Here is a 21886-nt window from a genome sequence, read left to right as displayed (position 1 = left end):
ATAGCTCATCTATATCAATTAAAAAACACAACTTCACAAGAACCTCAAGAGATATTCTAAGTTCTATTTTTTTCTGACATCACCCCAGTTATAACACTCCTGAATCTCATTGCTCCCTCTTAATTCTTATTACTTCATGCACTTAAATTTGCTCTTTGGTACCTTTCAAATGTCTCAGATTCGGCAATTCACTTACCAATTTTAAAAATAGCTCATCTATATCGATTAAAAAACACAACTTCACAAGAACCTCAAGAGATATTCTAAGTTCTATTTTTTTCTGACATCACCCCAGTTATAACTTTCCTAAATAATTCATATTTTGAACAGAGTCCTACAGGTTCATAATTCTGAAATTATAAAGTGTTCATTCCATTATTTATCACATTTGTAAGACCAGACTGAATAGATGTTAAAATGACATTTGGTCAAAACCAAGAGAGGCCATACCCAGTGGACAATCGAATCCGGAACTGGGGTAACAACACTAGTTCCAGTGTCAGTAACTATCAAAGCTACTCTCTCCTTGGCATTTGAAAAATCCACTGTCTTCACATATTTCTCTTTTAGAACTATTTTCTAGTTTAAAGTTAGAGGATAATATATAGAGTTTGTAGTCACTACATAAAATAACACTTTTCAAAGCACCTTTTAGAAAACTGCTTTAAGATGTATAAAAGCAAATTCAACTTGAAACACTTACTGAATGTTTAATACAAACACACATAGTAAGCACATACTAATACACATACTAAGCAAATTACTCATAAACTGAACTCGCCCTCTCTCAGTCCTTTGGCCCAGAATGCTGAGGATAACGGTGACAGCAGTTTCCTTTTATACTGTCTTAGTGCGTCACTCTATCCAACTTGAGACCACCTACATATTCTTTTATTCAGGGACAAACTACAATCTTTCACACATCTTTACTTCACACCATTAAAGTACACATAAGGTTATTTTTTGGCTACCTCTTAAATTCAAAACATCTATTCCCCCTCTGGGATCATTTTGATTCAAATACAACAAAATTTCAGACATAAAACCAACTTCCAGTTAACACACAAATACCTGCAATGTGACAGACTGTATGCTAGAGTCTAAAACTGAAAAGATGGAGTAAGACCCAGTCCTTGCCCTCAAGGAGCCCATGGCCTTATTGAGGAGAATGAAAGGTAAGTAAACAATCCTGTATGCAAAGAGCTCTGAGAAGGAAAGCCTATTAGAGATACACTATAGGCAGTTAACCCTGTTTCAGTTATGCATTTCTGTGTAACAAACCATGTGGAAACGTAGTGACTTAATAAATTGTCATCTTTTATAGCTCTGTATGGGTTTGCTTAGCTCAGCTGGGTGTTTCTTGGCTGAGGGGTCTCACATGTGGTCGCACGCAGAAGTTGACAAGAGCTATATTCATCTGGGATTGATGTCCAAATAATTCACTTATGTGGTAGAAGTTGATGCAGGAGCTTGGTTTCAGATGTTGGCCAGAGTGCTTGCACATGGCCTTGCCATGTGGCATGGGCACAGCATGGCACCTGGATTCTACAGAGAATGTCCTAACAGTAAATGTTCCAAGAGCTCAAAACCACAAAGCTTCTCATAACTCAATTTGGAAATTAGGCAGTCACTTCTACTGCATTCTGTTGGTTACAGAGGGCCCACCTGGGTTCACAATGGTGTGAATACTGGGAAGCATGGTTCATTGAGGACCATCTTTGTCGACTTGCTATCACAGGCACAAAATCATTTCAAAAATACATATTTTTAAAATGCCCTCTCCTCTTGGCTCATAGAAGGTCAATGGGAAAGCTGTCTGAGACAATATGAAAATCAATGATACTACTCCAGCATTAGCTGAGGATCCCCCTTGATTTCATCCAGCAGCCAAGACACTAAGTGACCCAAAGGAGGAAAAGGGTGATCAAGGAGGCTGTGTGGTCAATAAGTAAATGTGCAACAGCTGGAGTAAATTAGAACTACTTTAGTGCATAACTTCAGCAGGAATAAATTTTGTTAATCTTCAAAAAGTCAAAACAAAGATTATAATTTTCACAGTATCTGAATTGTCCAATTTTGAGTACCACAAGACTCTTGTCCTCATTGTTGCACTTACCAGTTCTGTACCGATAATAAGGAAAAACTATGATTTACCTTTTCCTAACAAACAGACATTTTTAACATTTTGTTTTTATAATAAGATCCTATGGAACTGCTGTTTTAATATATGTAAATTATTTTATCTAAACAAATTATCAGTTGTAGTCGAATCTGACTACTCTTATGCTTATTTTATTATTAATCCAAGTAAATATTCTCTATTGAACATAGATTAAAGCAGTTTACAAATTCGATAAAAATAGAAAACAAATCATCAGTATTAACTGGAAATATGCTAGCTACCCCTTATTTCAGAATAAGGTGTCACAATTCTTCCTTTTAAAATGTTGTATTGTATCATACTTAAAAACATATATATAATTCCTGAATAAAAGCATCCAATATTTATCATTTTATTAGTATTAGCCTTTGGGAAAAAAATTGATAGCATGATTTTATAAAGCTCTTGCATTTGCTTTAAATTTAGATTCCGTTAGCTATTTTGACCACAAGGTGGAGCTGTGATGTCACAATTTGGCAAGATTTGTAAGATACAAAAACCATGTATATACAGACGAAAATAATGTAATAAAACAAAGTATAATAGGATAGTCTCATCTTGCAAATATGCACTATTTAAAATTAATCAATTCTCCAAACATTATCAGAAGAAAACTATCATTTAATTTGTCCACTTCTCACTTAGCAGTAATTGAGCTTTATCATATATAAAATTGTCTTCAGTAGGTGCAGAATTATGTCGTCATTTCACATCACAATCCCAAACAGTTTTAGTGGCTTTAAACCAGTGTTAAAATAATGTCTTTTAAAATTATTTTATAATTAATCACAGACTAGTTCATTAACCATCATAAAAAGTATTTTTTTTTTCTCTTCCATCGCTTAATTTATTTTGAACTCTAATACTGACTTCAGGGTCTGCAGTTGATTATTTGTGTTTTGTATTGTTCAAAAGGCAGAAATTTCTAATTTTCAAAAGAGAATATTCAGATTTTGAGTCAACCAAGTTTCAGTGAAGATAGAATAGCATGCTAAGCTCATCAGTCTCTTGATTTATTAAACAAACATTACCACCACTTCACTAATACCTGTCAGGAAATGAAAACACTTTTCCAAATGAATGTTTCCTAATTTATTTTAATATATTAAGAATAAAACTAAAATATATCCATGCATCTGTTGATGGACACTTAGGCTGTCTCCAAATCTTACCTATTGTGAACAGTGCTGCAACCAACATGGGCATGCAGATACTGCTTCGATATACTGATTTCTTTTTCTTCTGGGTATATATACCAAGCACTGGAATTGCTGTATCATATGACAGCTCTATTTTTAGTTTTTTTTTGAGGAACCTCCAAACTGTCCACAGTGTTTGTAATTAATTACATTCTCAACAGCAGTGTGTGAGGAGTCCCTTTTCTCCACATCCTCTCAAGCATTTGTTATTGCCTGTCTTTGGATATAAGCCATTCTAACTGGGGTGAGATAATATCTCATTATAGTTTTGATTGGCATTTCTCTGATGAACAATGATGTTGAGTACGTTTTTAAATGCTATTAGAAAGATTTAAGATTTACAAAGTTCACAAATCCCTAACCTGTTTACTTACCTTCTCATTCTAATTTCTTTTATCAAAATAATGTAATTATGTGACACTTCACATTTTTAAAGCATTTCTACATGCACAGTTTTCTCTTCTCATTATTTTTCAGTGTACTTCTCTTCCATTTTAATCCAAAACTCATAGCATTAAAAAGTTTTATACATTTCCCTATTTTTCTTCCTAATGGCTTTTTCTTAATAATTATTCTTAAATAATGCTGTAGCTTGCTACTCTAAAAGACCACAAAACGAACAGTTCTGTTTGATACACTACTTCATGAAGTCTTCAAGACTTCAATATTCCACAACAGTTAACATCTAGTCAGAGGGAGTTATTTACACAGACTCAATTATGACTAAAAATTCTACTGGGCTCTTCTGCAACTTTAAGAGATCTGCTGAATAACCATTCCAAATTCCAAATGAATGACAAGTTACCAGCATGTCATGTAAAATGGGCTTTAGGGCATAAAAAGCAGATAAATCAAGACATATATATATGTCAGACAGGAAAACAGAAGCGAGTGTATAATGAGATTCTGTGACAAGAATGGACCGCTCAACTCATATATTCGTTGTTTTCCACATTTCTATTCCATAGAAGGATATTTGACCTCTTAGTTAAGTTACCAATACAGATGAATTACTGGTGTTTTCAAAGATGAAGCAGAATGAAGATTAACGCACTGGACTACTACTGAAGTATCTATATTAAAATATTCATATTGATTCCTATGCACATTAAGAATTAGAAAAAATTCTACCACGGTGAGCATTTAAAGCACCTTGGTAATATATGTATATACATACACACACATGCACACTTGTGCACGCACACGTGCAGTTACTATTGACATCCATATACTTTCATTTATTCAAATTAGTTACATGAATGTCTCCTTTCTAGTCTTTTTTTCTTTAATCAATACACAAATACATTTCTATAATATTTCAAAAACACAAGTGCAAAAGGTAAAAGGCATAAATCCCACTTACTCCTCCATGATCTCATAACACTCTCCAGAGTTGTTCCTCTCTCGGAAATTTGCTGTAGGTTTATGCACACATATATAGTTTTTTTTGTTTTGTTTTTAACATAAATGGTATCATACTCTAAATAGTGTGACTTTATCAGGTTCATCTGTCAGAGATATCTGATTGTTGGAGATACACAATAAGCCCTTTGACTACATGTGTTTGAACTATGCAGGCTCATGTACATGCAGGTTTTTTCTGTCTCTGCCACCCCTGAGACACCCTTCCTCTTCCACTTCCTTCTCAGCCTACTCAGCGCGAAGACAAGAAGAATGAAACCTTTCTGATGATCCACTTCCACTTAATGAATATATTTTATCTTCCTTATTATTTTTTAAATAACTTTTTCTCTAGCTTATTGTAACAATACAGTGTATAATGCATATAACATATAAAATAAATGTTAATCAGCTGTTTGTTATCATGTAAGGCTTCCAGTCAATAGTAGGTTATTAGTTGATAAGTTTTGAGGCAGTCAAAAGGTACATGTGGATTTTTGACTGCACGGGATCAGTGCCCCTAACACCCACATTATTCAGGGGATAATTGTTTATATATATGGCTATATGTATTTTTTTCTTTTAAAAGTATTTATTATATTGCATAAAATAAATGACTCAAACAATAGATATACTTTCTGTATCTTCTGCTCTGTGTGTTTCAAGCTGTATTTTTCTCCATCCTTCCAATTCTACTTGTTTTCCATTTTTCAAATTTTTTAATTTACTTATGGGAATTTTTCTAATTTTCCCTCACTAATTATGAATCATGTTTTTAAAGCTACATTTTATATTATTTCATGGAATGTAGGATAAGAGAAAAGACAAAACAATGTGCTCAATAGCCTACCTGGGTCCCATTTCTGAAAACATGGCATGAGACTGAAATAGTTATGCTAGGTAACCACCCATAGATACCAAAATGGAAAAGAACTAGTATCTGGGAGATGTCTTTGAACTGTACCACAAGAGATATTAAGCTGGCTTGCACTGGTAGGAACTGATCTGCTTTTATAACCAGAGTCTGTTCTGATGAGTTGGCATCTACGTCATATACCAGGTGTTACATATTTTGAAAACCATTCCTGATGTATAGTAACATAATTCACAAATCATTACTAAAATGTCTCCTCATCCTAGTTGATGGATAGTAGAAATTTTCTTTGGGTATTAAGTGTTGCCAAAGAAGAGAAAGGGGTAGAACCCAACTTTCTTATCTTTTAAAGTCCATCTCCCAGTGACTATAATGTCTTGTTCATCAACATATCCTTGGTGACTGGAACAGTGCCTGGACCATAATAGAGACTCGGAAAACATTAATAAACAAATAAACCTATATTGAATAACGTTTGGCTTCTATTTTCTCACTTGTAAAACAAGTTAGATCAAATCCCTAGTCATCCTAAAATTGAAGATTTTATAATTTCATTTATAATTCAATAGTTTCACATATCATTAAATCTACTAAGCAAAATGAAAAATCATAGGTTTCATTCTTTCAGACAATTCCATCATGTATTCACTTCTGAAGACAAACACCAATAATAAAGATAACAACAAAACTTTCTAAAATTATTTTATTTTTTATAATTTTCTAACACACAGTGTTAGAAAATGAATTTTGGCACCATGATTAAGAACTTCTTTTCAAGTTTAACCTTTACATTAAAAACAGTAGCTACAATAGGGATATTTCAACCTTACTTAGATAAATGATAAAACATCAAGTCAACAAATATTTTTGTTGGAGAATTTTTTTATAAGTGGGATAAAGCGAAGTTAATATAGACACTCAGAAGAATAAAATGGAAATTATGTCAGGAAGATAAAAAAGCAAATAACCTTCCCCCCAAAAAAAGAATAAGGAGAGAGACAAAGGGCAAAAGGGAAGAAGCAAGGCTCAACAACTTTGTTTTCCTGATATAAAATTCAAGTACTTAAAAAGTGTTTTTTAAAAAATAATTAAATGCACTACTCATCTCAATGAAATTTTTCTTTTTCCTCACTATTTTCTAGAACTTTCTAAAAAAGGAAACAAAGAAAAAAAATCCTGTTTTGGACTTAAGGGCACTTGCTGATATTGACACTTGATAATACTTTAAGAAATGGAAAGGTTTTCCTAAATCTAATACCTGCTTAATATAATCCACTTTGGAAGATTCATCTGAAGAAACATAGGGTTTGATTTTTAATACAAAGGTAAAATAATCTGCCTTACAATCAAAACAAAAATGCAACCATATACGCTCCTTGGTTGTGTTTTGTACTAATTTTCTTTTTTTTTTTTTTTTTGAGACGGAGTCTCGCTCTGTCGCCCAGGTTGGAGTGCAGTGGCGCAAGCTTGGTTCACTGCAAGCTCCGCTTCCCAGGTTCACGCCATTCTCCCGCCTCAGCCTCCGGAGTAGCTGGGACTACAGGTGCCCGCCACCACGCCCGGCTAATTTCTTTTTTTTGTATAAGCAGAGACGGGGTTTCACCGTGTTAGCCAGGATGGTCTCGATCTCCTGACTTCGTGATCCACCTGCCTAGGCCTCCCAAAGTGCTAGGATTACAGGCTTAGCCACTGCGCCCGGCCCCTGTACTAATTTTCTTGAGGAAAACGTTGTGTAATTTTGTGTGTGTTCCCTTAGTAACTACTGTAAATAAGACCTGCATAGGTGTCCAAAAAAATACTTAGCTGCATACAAATCCAGTTAGAATCTGATTTTCAAGGTTTTAAAACATGGTAATTCATTTATACCCATTTTGTCTATATTTCCTCTATATTTCGATAAATAAAAATCTTCCCATGTTTTTAAATAAGAAAATATTAGTCTTGTCATTTGTACCTAAATATTTTATCAACTTGAAACACAAATTCATAAATTGTCATTATTCTCAGAGGCAACAAAGCATAGAAATAAATATTTAAGTTTTTTCTTTCTTTTCTTCTTCAACCTGTGTTTTAAGGCTCAGAGCAGACATTAAGAAATATCAAACAATTTTTATAAAAAGTTTTTCAAATGTTTGGCCCAAAGTGAAGTTGTTCTGTTGACGCTATTTAAATATTCCTCTCATATTCTCAGACACAACTTCAAAGACGTGTTCATGCCAGTCATTTGTCCAAAAGAAATTTCAATTCAATGAAAAGTAAATAACTTAGGGATCTATAAAAGACACTGCAATGTATCTTGTTCCATTTTTAACAGGAAGTCCTTCATGCAAATGTGTGAGTCTCCCAGGATGCATGAAGCTCCAGCCTTTTCGTGGTGATTCAATAGAGCAATTGTACCTTAGAAATTTGCAACCACCTCCCTAAAAAAGTTAAAATGAAGGAATATATCAGATTATATTTAACCAGCAGCAAAATTCAAATTATGTCATTTGAGCAAAATTTAAAAAAGAAAGTAAGGCCTAAGGCAAAGTCCTTTTCATAATGACATATTTCTTTTGAAAAGTCTAAAAACACAAAAGTCATAATTACCTGAAAGTCTTCTCCCACATTATTAAGCGCAATGTTTATGGTAAATGTAGAAGCATCATGATGAGGACGAAGAGAACGCTGTCTTTCAGGGGAATATTTTACTACAAAATTCAGTAGTGCAAATCCCTAAAAAAGCAAAGTAAGCCAGTGGATTTGCTTATTAATAAAAACATTAAAAAGAACACCTGCGTAAAAGTTGGTAAGAAACAGGCTGGAGGGGTAGGAGGATAACTACCTTCGTATAGTAGCCTGCAAAGACCTTCAGTGTAACTGGTGCAATGAACTCCCGGATAAAATGAAGCCATACATTCTCCAGATCAACTTGCTTCATGTGGATATCATCAGTTGGGACATTTTCATAACCACCAGATATACGGCTATCCTAGAAACAACATTAATGACATCGTAAGGTGGTGTCCACGTGCAATTCCCATTTATATTACAGTATTTTTTTCAACCACAGATCATAATAGACAATAAAAATAACAGTTGTTCCAACGTGGCATATCATCTGCTTTAACTATAAAATTATCAAAATAACTTAGGTAACATCTTTGTCAATGATACAATGATGAAACAAAGTAAAGAAGGTCAGTAGACTCCTTTCTTACTTCTTAAATGTATATGTGAAATTTAACTATAAAGTAAATACAATTGACTTCCTAAGCCCCCATATCCCCTCTTAAAAATGAGTCTTTTTTTACAGTGACCCTTTAGGCAGTCTTAGCTGCTTGATGAGCATACTGATGGCATATCTGCTTTCTGTATTACCAAACACTGAAAACGAGCTTTCTCCGCCCTTCCTCACTTCTATTTGTAACACTCAAAGTCTCTGAATGATTGTTTTTCGTTATTTCACCACCTACCAACTTTGTTTTTCCTTATACTTTAAGCTTCCCTCTCCCTTATCAGCTTATTAGCTGGGGGACATAATCGTGCAGAGGGAGTAATATTCCAGAGTATTCTACTAAAATGGCATGTGGTTCTCAGAGGAAAAGAAACACATCTAACCACTGGCAGTGGTATTTCCTGCCAAGTCTTTGATATTGAATGCAAATGCAAAACTGAATTACACCTAAGGCACTCAGATCCCTCCTTCCTATCTTTACACACAAAAACACAGTTTTTTTTTTTTTTTTGAGGCGGAGTCTTGCTCTGTCACCTGGGCTGGAGTGCGGTGGCCGGATCTCAGCTCACTGCAAGCTCCGCCTCCCGGGTTTACACCATTCTCCTGCCTCAGCCTCCGGAGTAGCTGGGACTACAGGCGCCCGCCACCTCGCCCGACTAGTTTTTTGTATTTTTTAGTAGAGACGGGTTTCATCGTGTTAGCCAGGATGGTCTCGATCTCCTGACCTCGAGATCCGCCCGTCTCGGCCTCCCAAAGTGCTGGGATTACAGGCTTGAGCCACCGCGCCCGGCCCAAAAACACAGTTTTGACAGTCAGATAAAGTTTGCCTTAGAATTTTCACCACAGCTCACTGTGAAAATGCAAGAATAAAAGGTGGCCTTGGAAAAGAGTGGTATCACTCTGTAAAGACATGTGTTACCTAACATTAACTCTGGCCTGAGGACACCGACCCTTAGGGAACATCCAGTGTAATCAAATGCATAAATGAGAAACCTACCCAGACTGACGAAATTACTTAAGTGTTAAATAATTGGTTGGTGGGAGAAGTAGACTGAAATCAGAGCCTTGGCTAGCCATTTTTTCTAGGTCTAGAACTCAGAGACATATGAGAAAAAGTATATAATCCCTCCGAATTATCTGAGTATCTACTTAACCCACACACACATTTTAGCTCTTAGTGCAAAATTACAACTTACATGATGTTTTCCCCCAGACCATTTGCCGTAATGTTCCATTTCTTCTACCAATTCATCACAGGCTTTTTCAGAAAATATGGGGAACCAAAAGACATCTGGACAGGGCTATAAAATATGCATTATCGTTAGAAGACATAATAACTTCGGTGTCTTAATAGTCTAAAATAGTTATTTTAATATGTATAAAATAAAAAATCCTATATGACTAGGAAACATAGTTTTCTTTCATGGTTCATTGACAGTATTTTTTTTCTCATGGTACATAAATAATGGTGCACTTCAGAATTGATGACATCTTACATGCTCAAAAATTAGGTATTAACAATAGTTTTGAACAATAAGCTAAAAGAGAATTCATGTTTTGAAGATGTCTCTGAGAAGACTCTTTCAGAAAGACAGCCAAGTCTCTTCCAAAGATACGCTTTCACTGTAAGAGTTCTACATCAGAGATCTGTCAGCAGTTCCTATTTTTAGTGGTTTCAGAAAGCTATGACACTTAGGAGCATGCTTTATAAAAAGGCATGCTTTTAAAATGTTAATTTCTATGTTCTATATTTTACAAGTGTATGTTCCTTAAGGCTATTTAATCGGTAATTGAGTCACATAAATTGTACCTAAAAGGTAGTTTCTCCACTTTCACATCTTCTGTGAGAGTAGTATTGTATTAATAATATTTCTTCTGGAAAATAACAGCAAAATTTTCTATACTTTGTAATCATTAATACAAACCTGTTCAACTATATTTTCAGTGAAAATCTTTGAATAATCACGGTTTATATACTTTTCCTTCCAGTCCTAAAAAAAGAAGTACATATTAAAACAAATATCTTTATAAATACTTTACTGAAAAGTATAAAGCATACGCATTTTAGAAATTATTCAACTTATAAATGATTATGTATAGTGGACAAAATAGTAATTTTCAGAAGCCACAGTATATGGTTTAATCTTTGCCTGGTTCTGAATATGCTTATGTCATTCTATGAAATACAAAATTTTTTTTATGAAATACTGTATCTCAGGATTTTTTAACTTAAGTAATCTTATGGTGAATGGATTTACACATTTTACAGATGCTCCTTGACTCACGATGACGTTATGTACCAATAAACCCGTGGGAGATTATAAACACACAATACCCTGATAAATCCATCATAAAGTTGAAAATTCCTAAGTCAAGCCACCATAAGTTGGGGGACCATCAGCATTTTAATATATACACAGAGTAGGTAAACAAATGCGTGCTTACAAGTAAAAGACAAGGAGCAAAATTCTATCAAAAATATTTGTAAAAATGAATTAGTGAATTCATTAACTAGGGTCTGTCTTATATGTCTATAGTATGTTATTCTTTTTTTGATTTTTTTAATGAATTTTAAAAATTTCTGCCGTCACTTCAGTCATTAATATTTTCAAGGAATAAACATAAGTTTACTAGCACTTTCACTTCTTTCAGTTACTAAAATAAGGGTTAGGGCTCTATACTGAAAAACAGTTCCTCTTTATTCTAATTCATGAATTTGATTCTTTTTGACCAATCTCTGGCATAAAATCCACACATAAAGATATCTAAACTTTTTTCAACAGAAGCTAAATAATTATTTTATTGGGTCAAGTTCTTTATTCAAATATGGGTATTTACTAAAACGTGAACATATTAATATATGGAGTGATACAAGTATCCAAAAAGATCTCTTCTTAAATTTAGAATATTTCTAGAAATTTTTAATTTTCTCTTTACAAAGTGCAAATACAAAGAGCCAGCAGGGAGGAAGTGAGACACAGATTCAAAATAATTCCAATCAGAAGATGTTTCAAAAGATATTTGCCTTAAATACATCTTTTGAGGCTCCATTTTAGGGGCTGAATATTTATATCGTAATTTATGTCATTAGTTTTGTATATCTGTTTATATGGAACTCAAACATTTTTCATGTGGAGGAAACAAAGGTATCTTCAAAATTTCAATAAATTTCATGTTTATATGGTATATATAGATCAGATTTCTATATCATCTCATTATTCCCTCTAATATTAATTAGCTTTCTGATTCTAAAATATGGGAAGAAACTGAATAATCATCCATAAGATTTAAGAATTTTTACCTATAGCATTTTTACCTGTGCATCAATACTGATTTTTCTTCAAGTAAAAAAAATCCCTCAAGATTTTATTTTAGGGCATTAGTATTAACATTTCATTTTAGATCACCTTTTAAATCATTGAGTAAACCGTGACTTTATTAATTTCTTAGATATTCTGATAATGGGATAATCAATATGCATTTAGCTACGGGGTATCCCTCACAAGGCATATTAATCAGGTTGATTTAACACAGAACAAAGAGAGCCATGGAAAGAAAAGTTGTTCCTACCCAGTTCTGATGTTTTCATTGCTTACTTTCCAAAGACTTGAATTCTTGCACAAATATCTACAATTCAGGATATAATTCAGGACATCCTACCAGGAACCTAATGACATCCAAGAAATCAAATAATTCTATCCCTCAAGAACACCAAGAGATTCAATGGTGAAGTGAAATATGGAATTCTACCCTCACGACTAGAAAACACCTCTTTTCAACTTTACTAGTGTGAAAGAGGAAGATATGTGGCTAAAATGGTACAAAAGTACTTTTAAAATAACAAAATGTCAAAAGATGTTATATTCCTATTCAGAATATTCAGAGATTACTACATTTACTCTCCCCATTTCTTAACTATTCCTACAAAACAAAGGACAACTCTCCTCAGGTGGATTTAGTCTGCAATTTAAAACTTTTACTATTGGCAAGGGGAAAATCATTACAGCAGTGTTACAGGTCTGATTGTTGAAGAGAGTATTTTCCCTTGAATAAGTGTGCCACTTGCCTAACAAAAAGATGTCCCTGTAAAACACAAAAGGAGCTAATTACTGTAGATTCAACTCTGTTAAAAAAAAAAAAAAGAAAGAAAGAAAGAAGAAAACAGATGTTAAAAGGAAATCCGTTTCTTCAAGTTAAGACTCCCTTCATATGCTGAATCAGTGTTCTCTGCAATTCTCTCTGGCTATCTTTGAAGTACATTCACAAAATTGCCAAAAAATAATTTTAAAAATGTATTTTCCTAAACAAAATTCTTGAATTTTCTTCTAAAAAATTAAACTATTATAATATTTGAGCTATTTGTAGACATGTTTCTAAAATTATGATTAAAACTGGATGCTGCTTTTGAATACACAAAACAAAAACATTAGAATATTGGAAGACAACAAATTGATAATTCCCTTCCTCAAACCTAATAACTGTCCTAATAAAAAAAAAAGTTATTGGTCAAGTTTAGATCTACTGTATAGATCATGAAATACAATTAATTATGTCGTTTTAATTTTTTTCTTTTTATTTACTTTTTAAAAATAATTTCAGCTTTTGGATTCAGGCAGTATATGTGCAAGTTTGTTATAAGTGTATATTGCATGATGCTAAGGTTTAGGGTATGACTGATCCCATCACCAAGGTAGTGACGCATAGTACCCATTAGTTGATTTTTCAACCCTTGTCCCCCTCCCTCCTCCCTCACTCCTCTAGTGATCCCCATCATCTACTGTCCCTATATTTATGTTCACAAGTACCCAATGTTTGGCTCCCACTCATAAGTGAGAACATGCAGTATCTGGTTTTCTGTTCCATTAATTCACTTAGGGTAATGGCTTCCAGCTCTATCCATGTTGCTGAAAATCACACAATATTGTTCCTTTTTATGGCTGTATAGTATTCTATGGCGTGTACGTACCACATTTTATTTACCCAATCCACCATTAACGAACACCTAGTTTGAGTCCGTGTCTTTGCTACTGTGAATAGTGCTGCAATGAACAGATACAGATGCATGTGTCTTTTTGGTCAAATGACTTATTTTCTTTTGGCTATATACCCAGTAATGGAATTGCTGGGTCAAATGGTAGCTCTGTTTTAAGATCTTTGAGAAATCTTCAAACTGCTTTCCAAATTGCTAATTTACATCGTGAACAACAATGTATAAGCATTCCCTTTTCTCCGTGTAGCCTCATCCATATTTGTTTTTGACTTTTTAATAATAGGCACTCTGACTGGTGTGAGACAGTATCTCATTGTGGTTTTGATGTGCATTTCACATTATGTCATTTTTTTAAAGCCTTTAACCACATTTCACATTATTAGACAACTGATCTATAACCACTTAGAGTTACAGAAAAATAATAAAGTTGAGTATGAAATACATACCACAGGATTTTCAAAAATCTGCCAGAGGTCATTGTTATAATGAGAAGTATTGTAATTAGCAGTGGATAGTAGCCTTCCAAATTCATGTCTATTAGAAATGTACATAAACACACCCTATATATGCCAGAAAATAACAGTATTAATCTCAGAGGTAGGTACAAAAGTAAATTTAATCATATGAAAAATATATAGAAGATATTAATTTCAACTTTTGTATTTCATTTATGAACATGCATTTTTAGTATTCATATAAAATGTGCCTGGTTTAAAACAAAAAACTCAAATTTTGATTATGAATTCAGACACCACACAAAACTAGTAGATAGCACTGACACTCAACTGAAAAAAAGAATGAACTGTTTTTGTCCCTTTCTCATTGATCCTAGATGCAGACATCAGGGAAAAAAATTCCTGTTTGAAAGCAGAAATATTTTTGAGACACAGAGCAATGAATTATACCTCTTTTGGTTTCTTTCTATTTCAAAGAAAGCATCACATTTTTAAACAAGAATTCACTGCCAGTCATATTTCACCAGTCTGTTTCATTCCTTTCTTTTTCTGATGTTTAAAAGCTAACGCGCAAATGAGTTACGCATTATAAAGGCAGATAAAGAAAAGCAGATAAAGAAAACCAGTCTCATATTCTTGCCCCAAACCAGACAAATGTGGAAAACACCACGAGGTAATGTTGTTTCTTTTTGGACCTGTTTTAATTGTAAAAGAGTTAGTGATTAATAACTCAATGAGGTGCACCTAAACCTTACTGTAATCAAATTCTATTTTATACCTACTTCTATCCCCTTCTCTCCCTTTAAAAAGAAATAAAAACCTAAAAAAAGAATGAAAGGGACTTAGGTTTAACTTTCTCACCTGTCAACCATAAAATATAAATCAGCTCAAAGAGTCAAGAGTTGACTATTGCACAAGACCCATGCCCAAGTCACACAAAACACACACACACATAAACAGATGACGGATGAATATCAACATTTTACCAAGCTAAATGCAAATAAGGCCCTTAAAGAAACTTTAGTACTAGGCAATATACTATATCAAATATTAAATAAACAAAAATAAATAAAATAAGTAAAAATAACACCTTTGGGGGGCTGAGCATTTGGAATGTTTCCGGAGTAGGGGAGTCTTTTTCCCTTTGTAAAGTCTAAAATGAAGAGAAGCATTGGGTAAGTTGACCTGTACACCCGCTCTCTCAGGTATTCTTTGGTAAATAAAAATAATAGCAGCTGTTGATCAAAAGCTGACATTCTGAAATGTCCTTCATAGACAACATGCAGAACAAGCAAAGCTTATAGCGCACACAAAGAAACATCTCCAGCTCTTTCAGCCCTTTCTTTTCTTTTTGGGAGGTGTTGGGGGGTCAAACATAAATCTAAGCTCATTCCTTAGCAGAATTTTCATTAGACACATAAGACAATGGAAAAAATGAGTAAGAGAGGCCATTCCATGATGCGCTGTTGAGTCAAATTAGCCAAACATGAGCACAAAATACAATCACAAGTACTGAGGATATTCAATAATAATGCACATAGGTTTGTAGAGAAAACAAACATATTCAAACAACACATGCTTTGTTAAACTAAGAAAAAAATACTTGCCAACTTTTCTGATTTTTCATCAAATCACAATTGCATATATAAATTTGGAAATCAGAAATAAAATAGCCCTATCATTTCCAAAACCAAAAATCATATCAATATATTCTAAACCATATTTATACATTTTGAATTTTCTAGTCATTTTAAGCTTACTTGTAGTGCAGCAAGGTATCATTAGTATTTTATTTAGAGTAAATATACTACGTATCTCAACTTTTCTACTAGTTTGGTGGTAATAATCCTGCTTTTTAAGAATGTGAAGTTAATAATAATTTTAAAATTTCACCTGGTTAGAGAAAATGTAGATATTAATTTTAGAACAAAAACATCCTTAAATCTGGAAATATTGCTTATCTAATTAATTTTAATTAGGTCAAGTGTTCACTATAGAATTTCAAATTAAAATAAAGATGTATTCTTAAAAGAGCAAAGCCGATTTGTAACAAACACATCTTTATTTTTGAAATCCAACTCTGTTGCCTATGAATTAGCCTAAGCACAAAAACTAATATTTTTCATGCCATTTCTACAAGCAAATGTTAAATTATCTCCAAAATTGCTCCCAAATTTTTAATACAGAACCAAAAAAATTGGCTAGTACTTACAAATTAGCAAGACAAAGGGCATCAAAACACAGTGACACACCAACTGGTAAAGCAAGCCATCTTATAAGAACATTCAAGCAAGCCATCATTGCACATCTTACCATTTCTCTAGCATTTCGGCAAAGAGCCATATCAGGATCCAGTTTATCGCGAACAAAATAATTCCTTTCATTCATCTCTAATCGGAGTGTTTTTCCTTTAATTAAGTACACATTAGCCATGTATGGTACATTCCATACTCCTCTGAAAGTAAAGAGAAGACATTCTTAAATACCACAAATAGAAACAATTTTAAGTTTCATTTTTACCTTTTTAAAACAAATGCTTTGCGTTTAGATTTTGTATACACACATTATTGAATCAATATACAAATGTATTCAATGATATTTGCCCTATATATGTGATTACTTTGTTTATAGTATATTTCATGAGATTCAGGAGATAAACCACTGTCCCTTTGAATACATTTCAATTTTGGGTTGGTGTTTGCTTGGCGTTTTTATTATAGCTATCATATCTCAATCAGTTGTTACAATAAGACTACTATAATCTGTTATATAGAAGATGTTTCTATTTAAAATTAAAGAATTTGATAGCATGAATCATAACATACAACCAGTGGTACACTAGACACAGCTCATACTGGATCCCAAAGTTAACTTTTACTGACAAATACGTGTTCAGTAATTTCACATTGGAAACTTAAAATCAGCCATGGTAGAAGTATTTACTCCAAACAAATGGGCAAGCTCTTTAAATCAGGGAATCCTCCACCTCCGAAAGCCAGGTGTTACACATTGACCAGGATACCACTGAATATAGCCTAAAATTCTCCAAAACTACATTGTCTTACCATTCATTAAGCCATCTTAAATATTTTATAGAAAAAGGAAAACATGAAGAAATACAGCTGGTAGCACACGAATGTTGGAAGGTTCTTTTGTAATGCATCCTTTCCCACATCTATATTCTCACTCTGAAAATGATTCATTTCCTAAAAACTGCAAAACAAGTTTTGCCTCTAAGACTGTGTGCCTTGCTTTTAGAGAACATGAAGGCAAGATCTTGACCAAGAAATGTAGTTAGATACTAAAAGAAATATGATACTGTATCTTACTAGAACAGCCTCAAAGAAAAATGCCTTAAGGAGTTACAGCAGTCCCGGCCTTATGTGAGGGTGATACATTCCATGACCCCATTGGATACTTGAAAGCACATAGTATCAAACCCTAAAAATATACTACTATGTTTTTTCCTACATATACAGACTTATAATAAAGTTTAATTTATAAAGTACAGTAAGACAACAATAGAACTATAACAATATGCTGTAATAAAAGTTACATGAATGTTTACAATTTCTCTATCTCAACATATCTTTGTATTTTCAATCCACAGTTGATTTGAAACCATGGAAAGCAAAACCATAGATAAGGTGGAATTACTGTATAGAATGTATCAGCTAAATTCAGAAATCAATCTCTGGGGAATTATTCAGTGCTTACCTTACACACACACACACACAAAGTTGCTACTTCGTATAGCTTTTGGACATGAAGTGTATTCCAGTTCAAAAGCCTCTGCCATATTTTTTTCCTTATACTTTAGACAAAATGACAGGAGGCTGGACAGAAAACCACCAATGCCTAAAGCAATTTGAAACTAATTTTCCATTCTTCTTTCACAAATCCTCATTTCTGATGTTCCCAAAGATACAATCAGGTATACTGTCTATACAACTCACCCAGAGTCAATACAACTGCATAGAAACAACAGAACACAATCTTAGCAGCATTTTCTCCTCTACCATGCATTTTAATTGTAGCTAACAAAAACCTTTATTGTATTTACATCATTCAGATTGAAGCTTTCCACACCAATTACTATTTCAACAAGCAACACATCTTTTTACCACTCAACTGTTTGAACAGAAACATGTGCCTTTTTTTTCTTCTAAATTTAAGGGCACATCCTTAATTTAGTCCTTAATTAGTCTCAGTAGTCCTGAGAGTGTACTGCCCCTTTGTAATCAGGCTGACATGTTTGAGAACTAAGGCAAAGCATGTAATGTCTTAGTCACTCTGGTCCATCATATGTATGAAAAGAAGAATGACATTCTTCCCCAGTATTACCTTAGCAAAACTACTTCAATTGTGATTATTTCTAGTAATCAACCATTGTCTCTGAAATAAATATAAATCATGCACACACTTTTCAGCAAATATATTCTTTCCAATCTCTAGAAGTAAAAATCTAATATTTGTGAAAAAACTTATATTTAAAGCAGAATAGCTATTTCACACACAAAAATCATGCAATCAGGAATACTGGAATGTTGTGGCTGTTAGTGTTATTGTTGGCTTAATTATAAATTTTAAAACCTATCAAAACAACCCTTAATTATAACCATTAAAAAGTCAGTAAACTAAATCCCCTTTGCAAACTTTTAAATAAAGAGTATTACTCTTCTATCAACCATACTGTGAGTATGGTAACCATATATTATCTCTTAGTATTCCCCACAGCAATGAGCTGGTTCCTTTGAAGATTTGGGACTTTAAAACATTTTTTTAAAATATTAGTTTTATACTGGTATTTCAGGATTCCAAGTGGTCTTGGGTTCTCAAATTCCCATTAACTATAAAGGAAAGAGACGAATAAAAAAAAAATTTCAAGTAATACTAATAAGACTACATCTTTAGATTATGATATTTCACATTAAAATATTAAATCAAGTAACTTACACTCTATTCCCTTGAACAATATCCACATAATCTTCAGATCGTGCATAGTATCCATCAGGACTCAATGCTCCCCAGAAATTGGACCACAGCTTTCCATGACGAGTTACAAGAGGAGCAATGATCTTTCTGAAGACAGAGAGAGAGTGAGAGAGAGAGAGAAACCTATATAATTATTTATTTTTAAATTACCACAGAATTATGTATTTTGGGCTTAGCATGACATGTAACACAATAAAGCTCATTTAACAAACCTGCAGTTAATAAAAATACAATAAGGAACTTCTTTCCCAACATCTTTGCTTAAATAAGTATATTGCTAATTTTCAACCATATTTCTTAAAAAGAGTAACAAAGAAGGAAAAAGTAATTGAAAATGCTAATGAATACATAAAAATGACTTTTAAAAATGCCTTGCTTACATCCAACAGAGGGAAACTACTTTAGTTATTTAATTATATTTAAGTTTAATTAAAGTATTTTGGAACCTATACTAAATGAACACAAATGTTTTTATTGTCACTTGGCAAACAACAGTCCCGATGCATTTAAGATATTCAATTAATATTTGTTGAATTTTTAAAAAATGAATGAAAATGAACTGAGACATTTGTAAATAGGCACAATTTTCCTGTAATTAAGTCTCAAATTACTTAAGTATGTTTCCAGTTTTCCAAGACTTTAAAAAATGACTTGTGATCACAGTAAGCTAGTCCTGGCAACACTAAACTTTATTTTAGAAAGCAAATTTATGGAACAACTATTCTTTATAAGAAAAAAAAAAAACCCTATTTCACAATACCTCTATCTTGTGAAGACCAGCTGGGCCATTTCTATTACATGCACAAAAGTGAAATAAAATAAACACACATCAGGCATGGTGACTTATGCCTGTAATCTCAGCACTTTGGGAAGCCAAGGTGGGCGGATCACAGGGTCAGGAGGTTGAGACCATCCTGACCAACATGGTGGAATCCCATCTCTACTAAAAATACCAAAAAAAGTTAGCCAGGCATGGTGGCGCACACCTATAATCCCAGCTACTCAGGAGGCTGACATAGGAGAATCGCTTGAACTGGGGAAGTGGAGGTTGCAGTGAGCCAAGATCATGCCAGTGAACTCCAGCCTGGGCGACAGAGCTAGACTCCGTCTCAAAAAATAAATAAAAATAAACACACATCATGCAAAATAATAAATTTTGGTTTATTCTTCCAAATTCCTACTAAATTATTAATCAGAAACACATATATTGTTTTGTTTTGAATACCTACAATATTGGAAATAATAACATGAATTAGAATCTACATACATTAATTTGGGAAATAATTCAATATGAATAACTATCAAATATTTAATTTAAAAATAACTTGTAATTTATAACCCCAGCTGCCTCCTGAAAAGGTTTAAACCAACAAATTTGGGAAACCAAAATCCATCTGCTGTATATCTCGATGTTTTTGTGAATGAAAAGTAAGGATGGCAGCCGAGGAACAATTCATATTATTATACAATTTAAGGAGTAAAATTTAGAGCAAGGGAACAAATAGAGATAGGAAGAGGAGAGGAAAAAAGAGCCGATGAGAAGCTAGAAAGCCACATGCCCAAGATGTGTCACATCTCTTTCTCTACCCTTCAGTCGAATCTACTAAATCTTGCAACATTCCTGGCATATGTGAATAGCTTATAGAAACAGAAGCAAGAACTATAGGTATTGCATAAACCTAAACCTTTGACTAACAGAATTCCATGGAGACACGGCCTGAGTTTTACTCTTTCAGGGGCAAGGACCCAGATGGCAGGTAAGTTCCTTATGAGGGAATTTTTTTTTTTCTTTTAGAAGGTTTAAAATGTTTAATATTAAGGGGGATATATGCCAAATACATGGTGTAAATTCATTAAATAGTTCACCCAGAGAATAATTAATATCTAAATTATAGTCATAAAATGAAAATATCTAAATATTATTAAATACCTCTATCTTGTGAAGACCAGCCGGGCCCTTTCTATTACATGCACAAAAGTGAAATAAAATAAACACACATTGGGCCATATAATAATAACATCTAAATATTATTAAAAAGCATATGTGCATTACACACTATAGCATTTCAATCAAATTAATAGAAAGCAATGCAAATTCAAGAAAATAGTACTGAATTAAACTAGGTTTCAAGAGTTACAAATCATATACTATTTCATATCTCTAAGGTATCACAACTGCTTTTCCTTGCCAAATGATCAAAACTTCATTCATATGCTTTGGAAAATTACCTACAATGTACAGATAGTTAACTTAGATATTGAGTATCTATAACACAGCTATACAGTTGTGTTGCATATACAGATTGCTACAGAGAGGTCTTAGATTTTTTGAAGTAAAAACTAAATTCTCAAATTTGCAAATTCTAGTGATATATCTATATAGATATAGATATTATATATAGGGTGGGTTAATAAAGCATACTAGATTTCCCATGTATCTTATTTAACAAAATAAAAACAGTCATTCTAACATTTCATCTGCTAAACACTCTACTTATTATGAGAAATAATTGTGTTAGTACATGTACTTACAACAACACCTGGCACTTAATAAGCACTTGTTAATGGTGAGTTCTTAGCAAGAGTAGTAAAAA

At 33.2% G+C, this 21886-nt stretch overlaps 1 protein-coding gene across 1 annotated transcript in view; it reads right to left on the bottom strand.

The window, feature by feature from the left end:
• Positions 1 to 6322: 6322 nt before the first annotated feature.
• The window catches only part of PLOD2 (procollagen-lysine, 2-oxoglutarate 5-dioxygenase 2), an 89201-nt gene continuing 73637 nt past the window's right edge, over positions 6323 to 21886 (bottom strand). Inside the window, exons 12-21 of the mRNA XM_011958067.1 lie at positions 19254 to 19379; positions 16611 to 16752; positions 15388 to 15450; positions 14289 to 14402; positions 10778 to 10843; positions 10049 to 10153; positions 8460 to 8606; positions 8225 to 8350; positions 7344 to 8055; positions 6323 to 7027 (exon numbers count right to left, since the gene is read on the bottom strand). Coding sequence (XP_011813457.1) covers positions 7900 to 8055; positions 8225 to 8350; positions 8460 to 8606; positions 10049 to 10153; positions 10778 to 10843; positions 14289 to 14402; positions 15388 to 15450; positions 16611 to 16752; positions 19254 to 19379 — 1045 coding nt within the window. The 3' untranslated portion in view covers positions 6323 to 7027; positions 7344 to 7899. The remainder of the gene's footprint in view (positions 7028 to 7343; positions 8056 to 8224; positions 8351 to 8459; positions 8607 to 10048; positions 10154 to 10777; positions 10844 to 14288; positions 14403 to 15387; positions 15451 to 16610; positions 16753 to 19253; positions 19380 to 21886) is intronic.

The sequence above is a fragment of the Colobus angolensis genome, unplaced genomic scaffold (assembly GCF_000951035.1).
Source record: "Colobus angolensis palliatus isolate OR3802 unplaced genomic scaffold, Cang.pa_1.0 Scaffold46, whole genome shotgun sequence".
Lineage (NCBI taxonomy): Eukaryota > Metazoa > Chordata > Mammalia > Primates > Cercopithecidae > Colobus > Colobus angolensis.
This window is presented reverse-complemented; position numbering and strand designations above follow the sequence as displayed.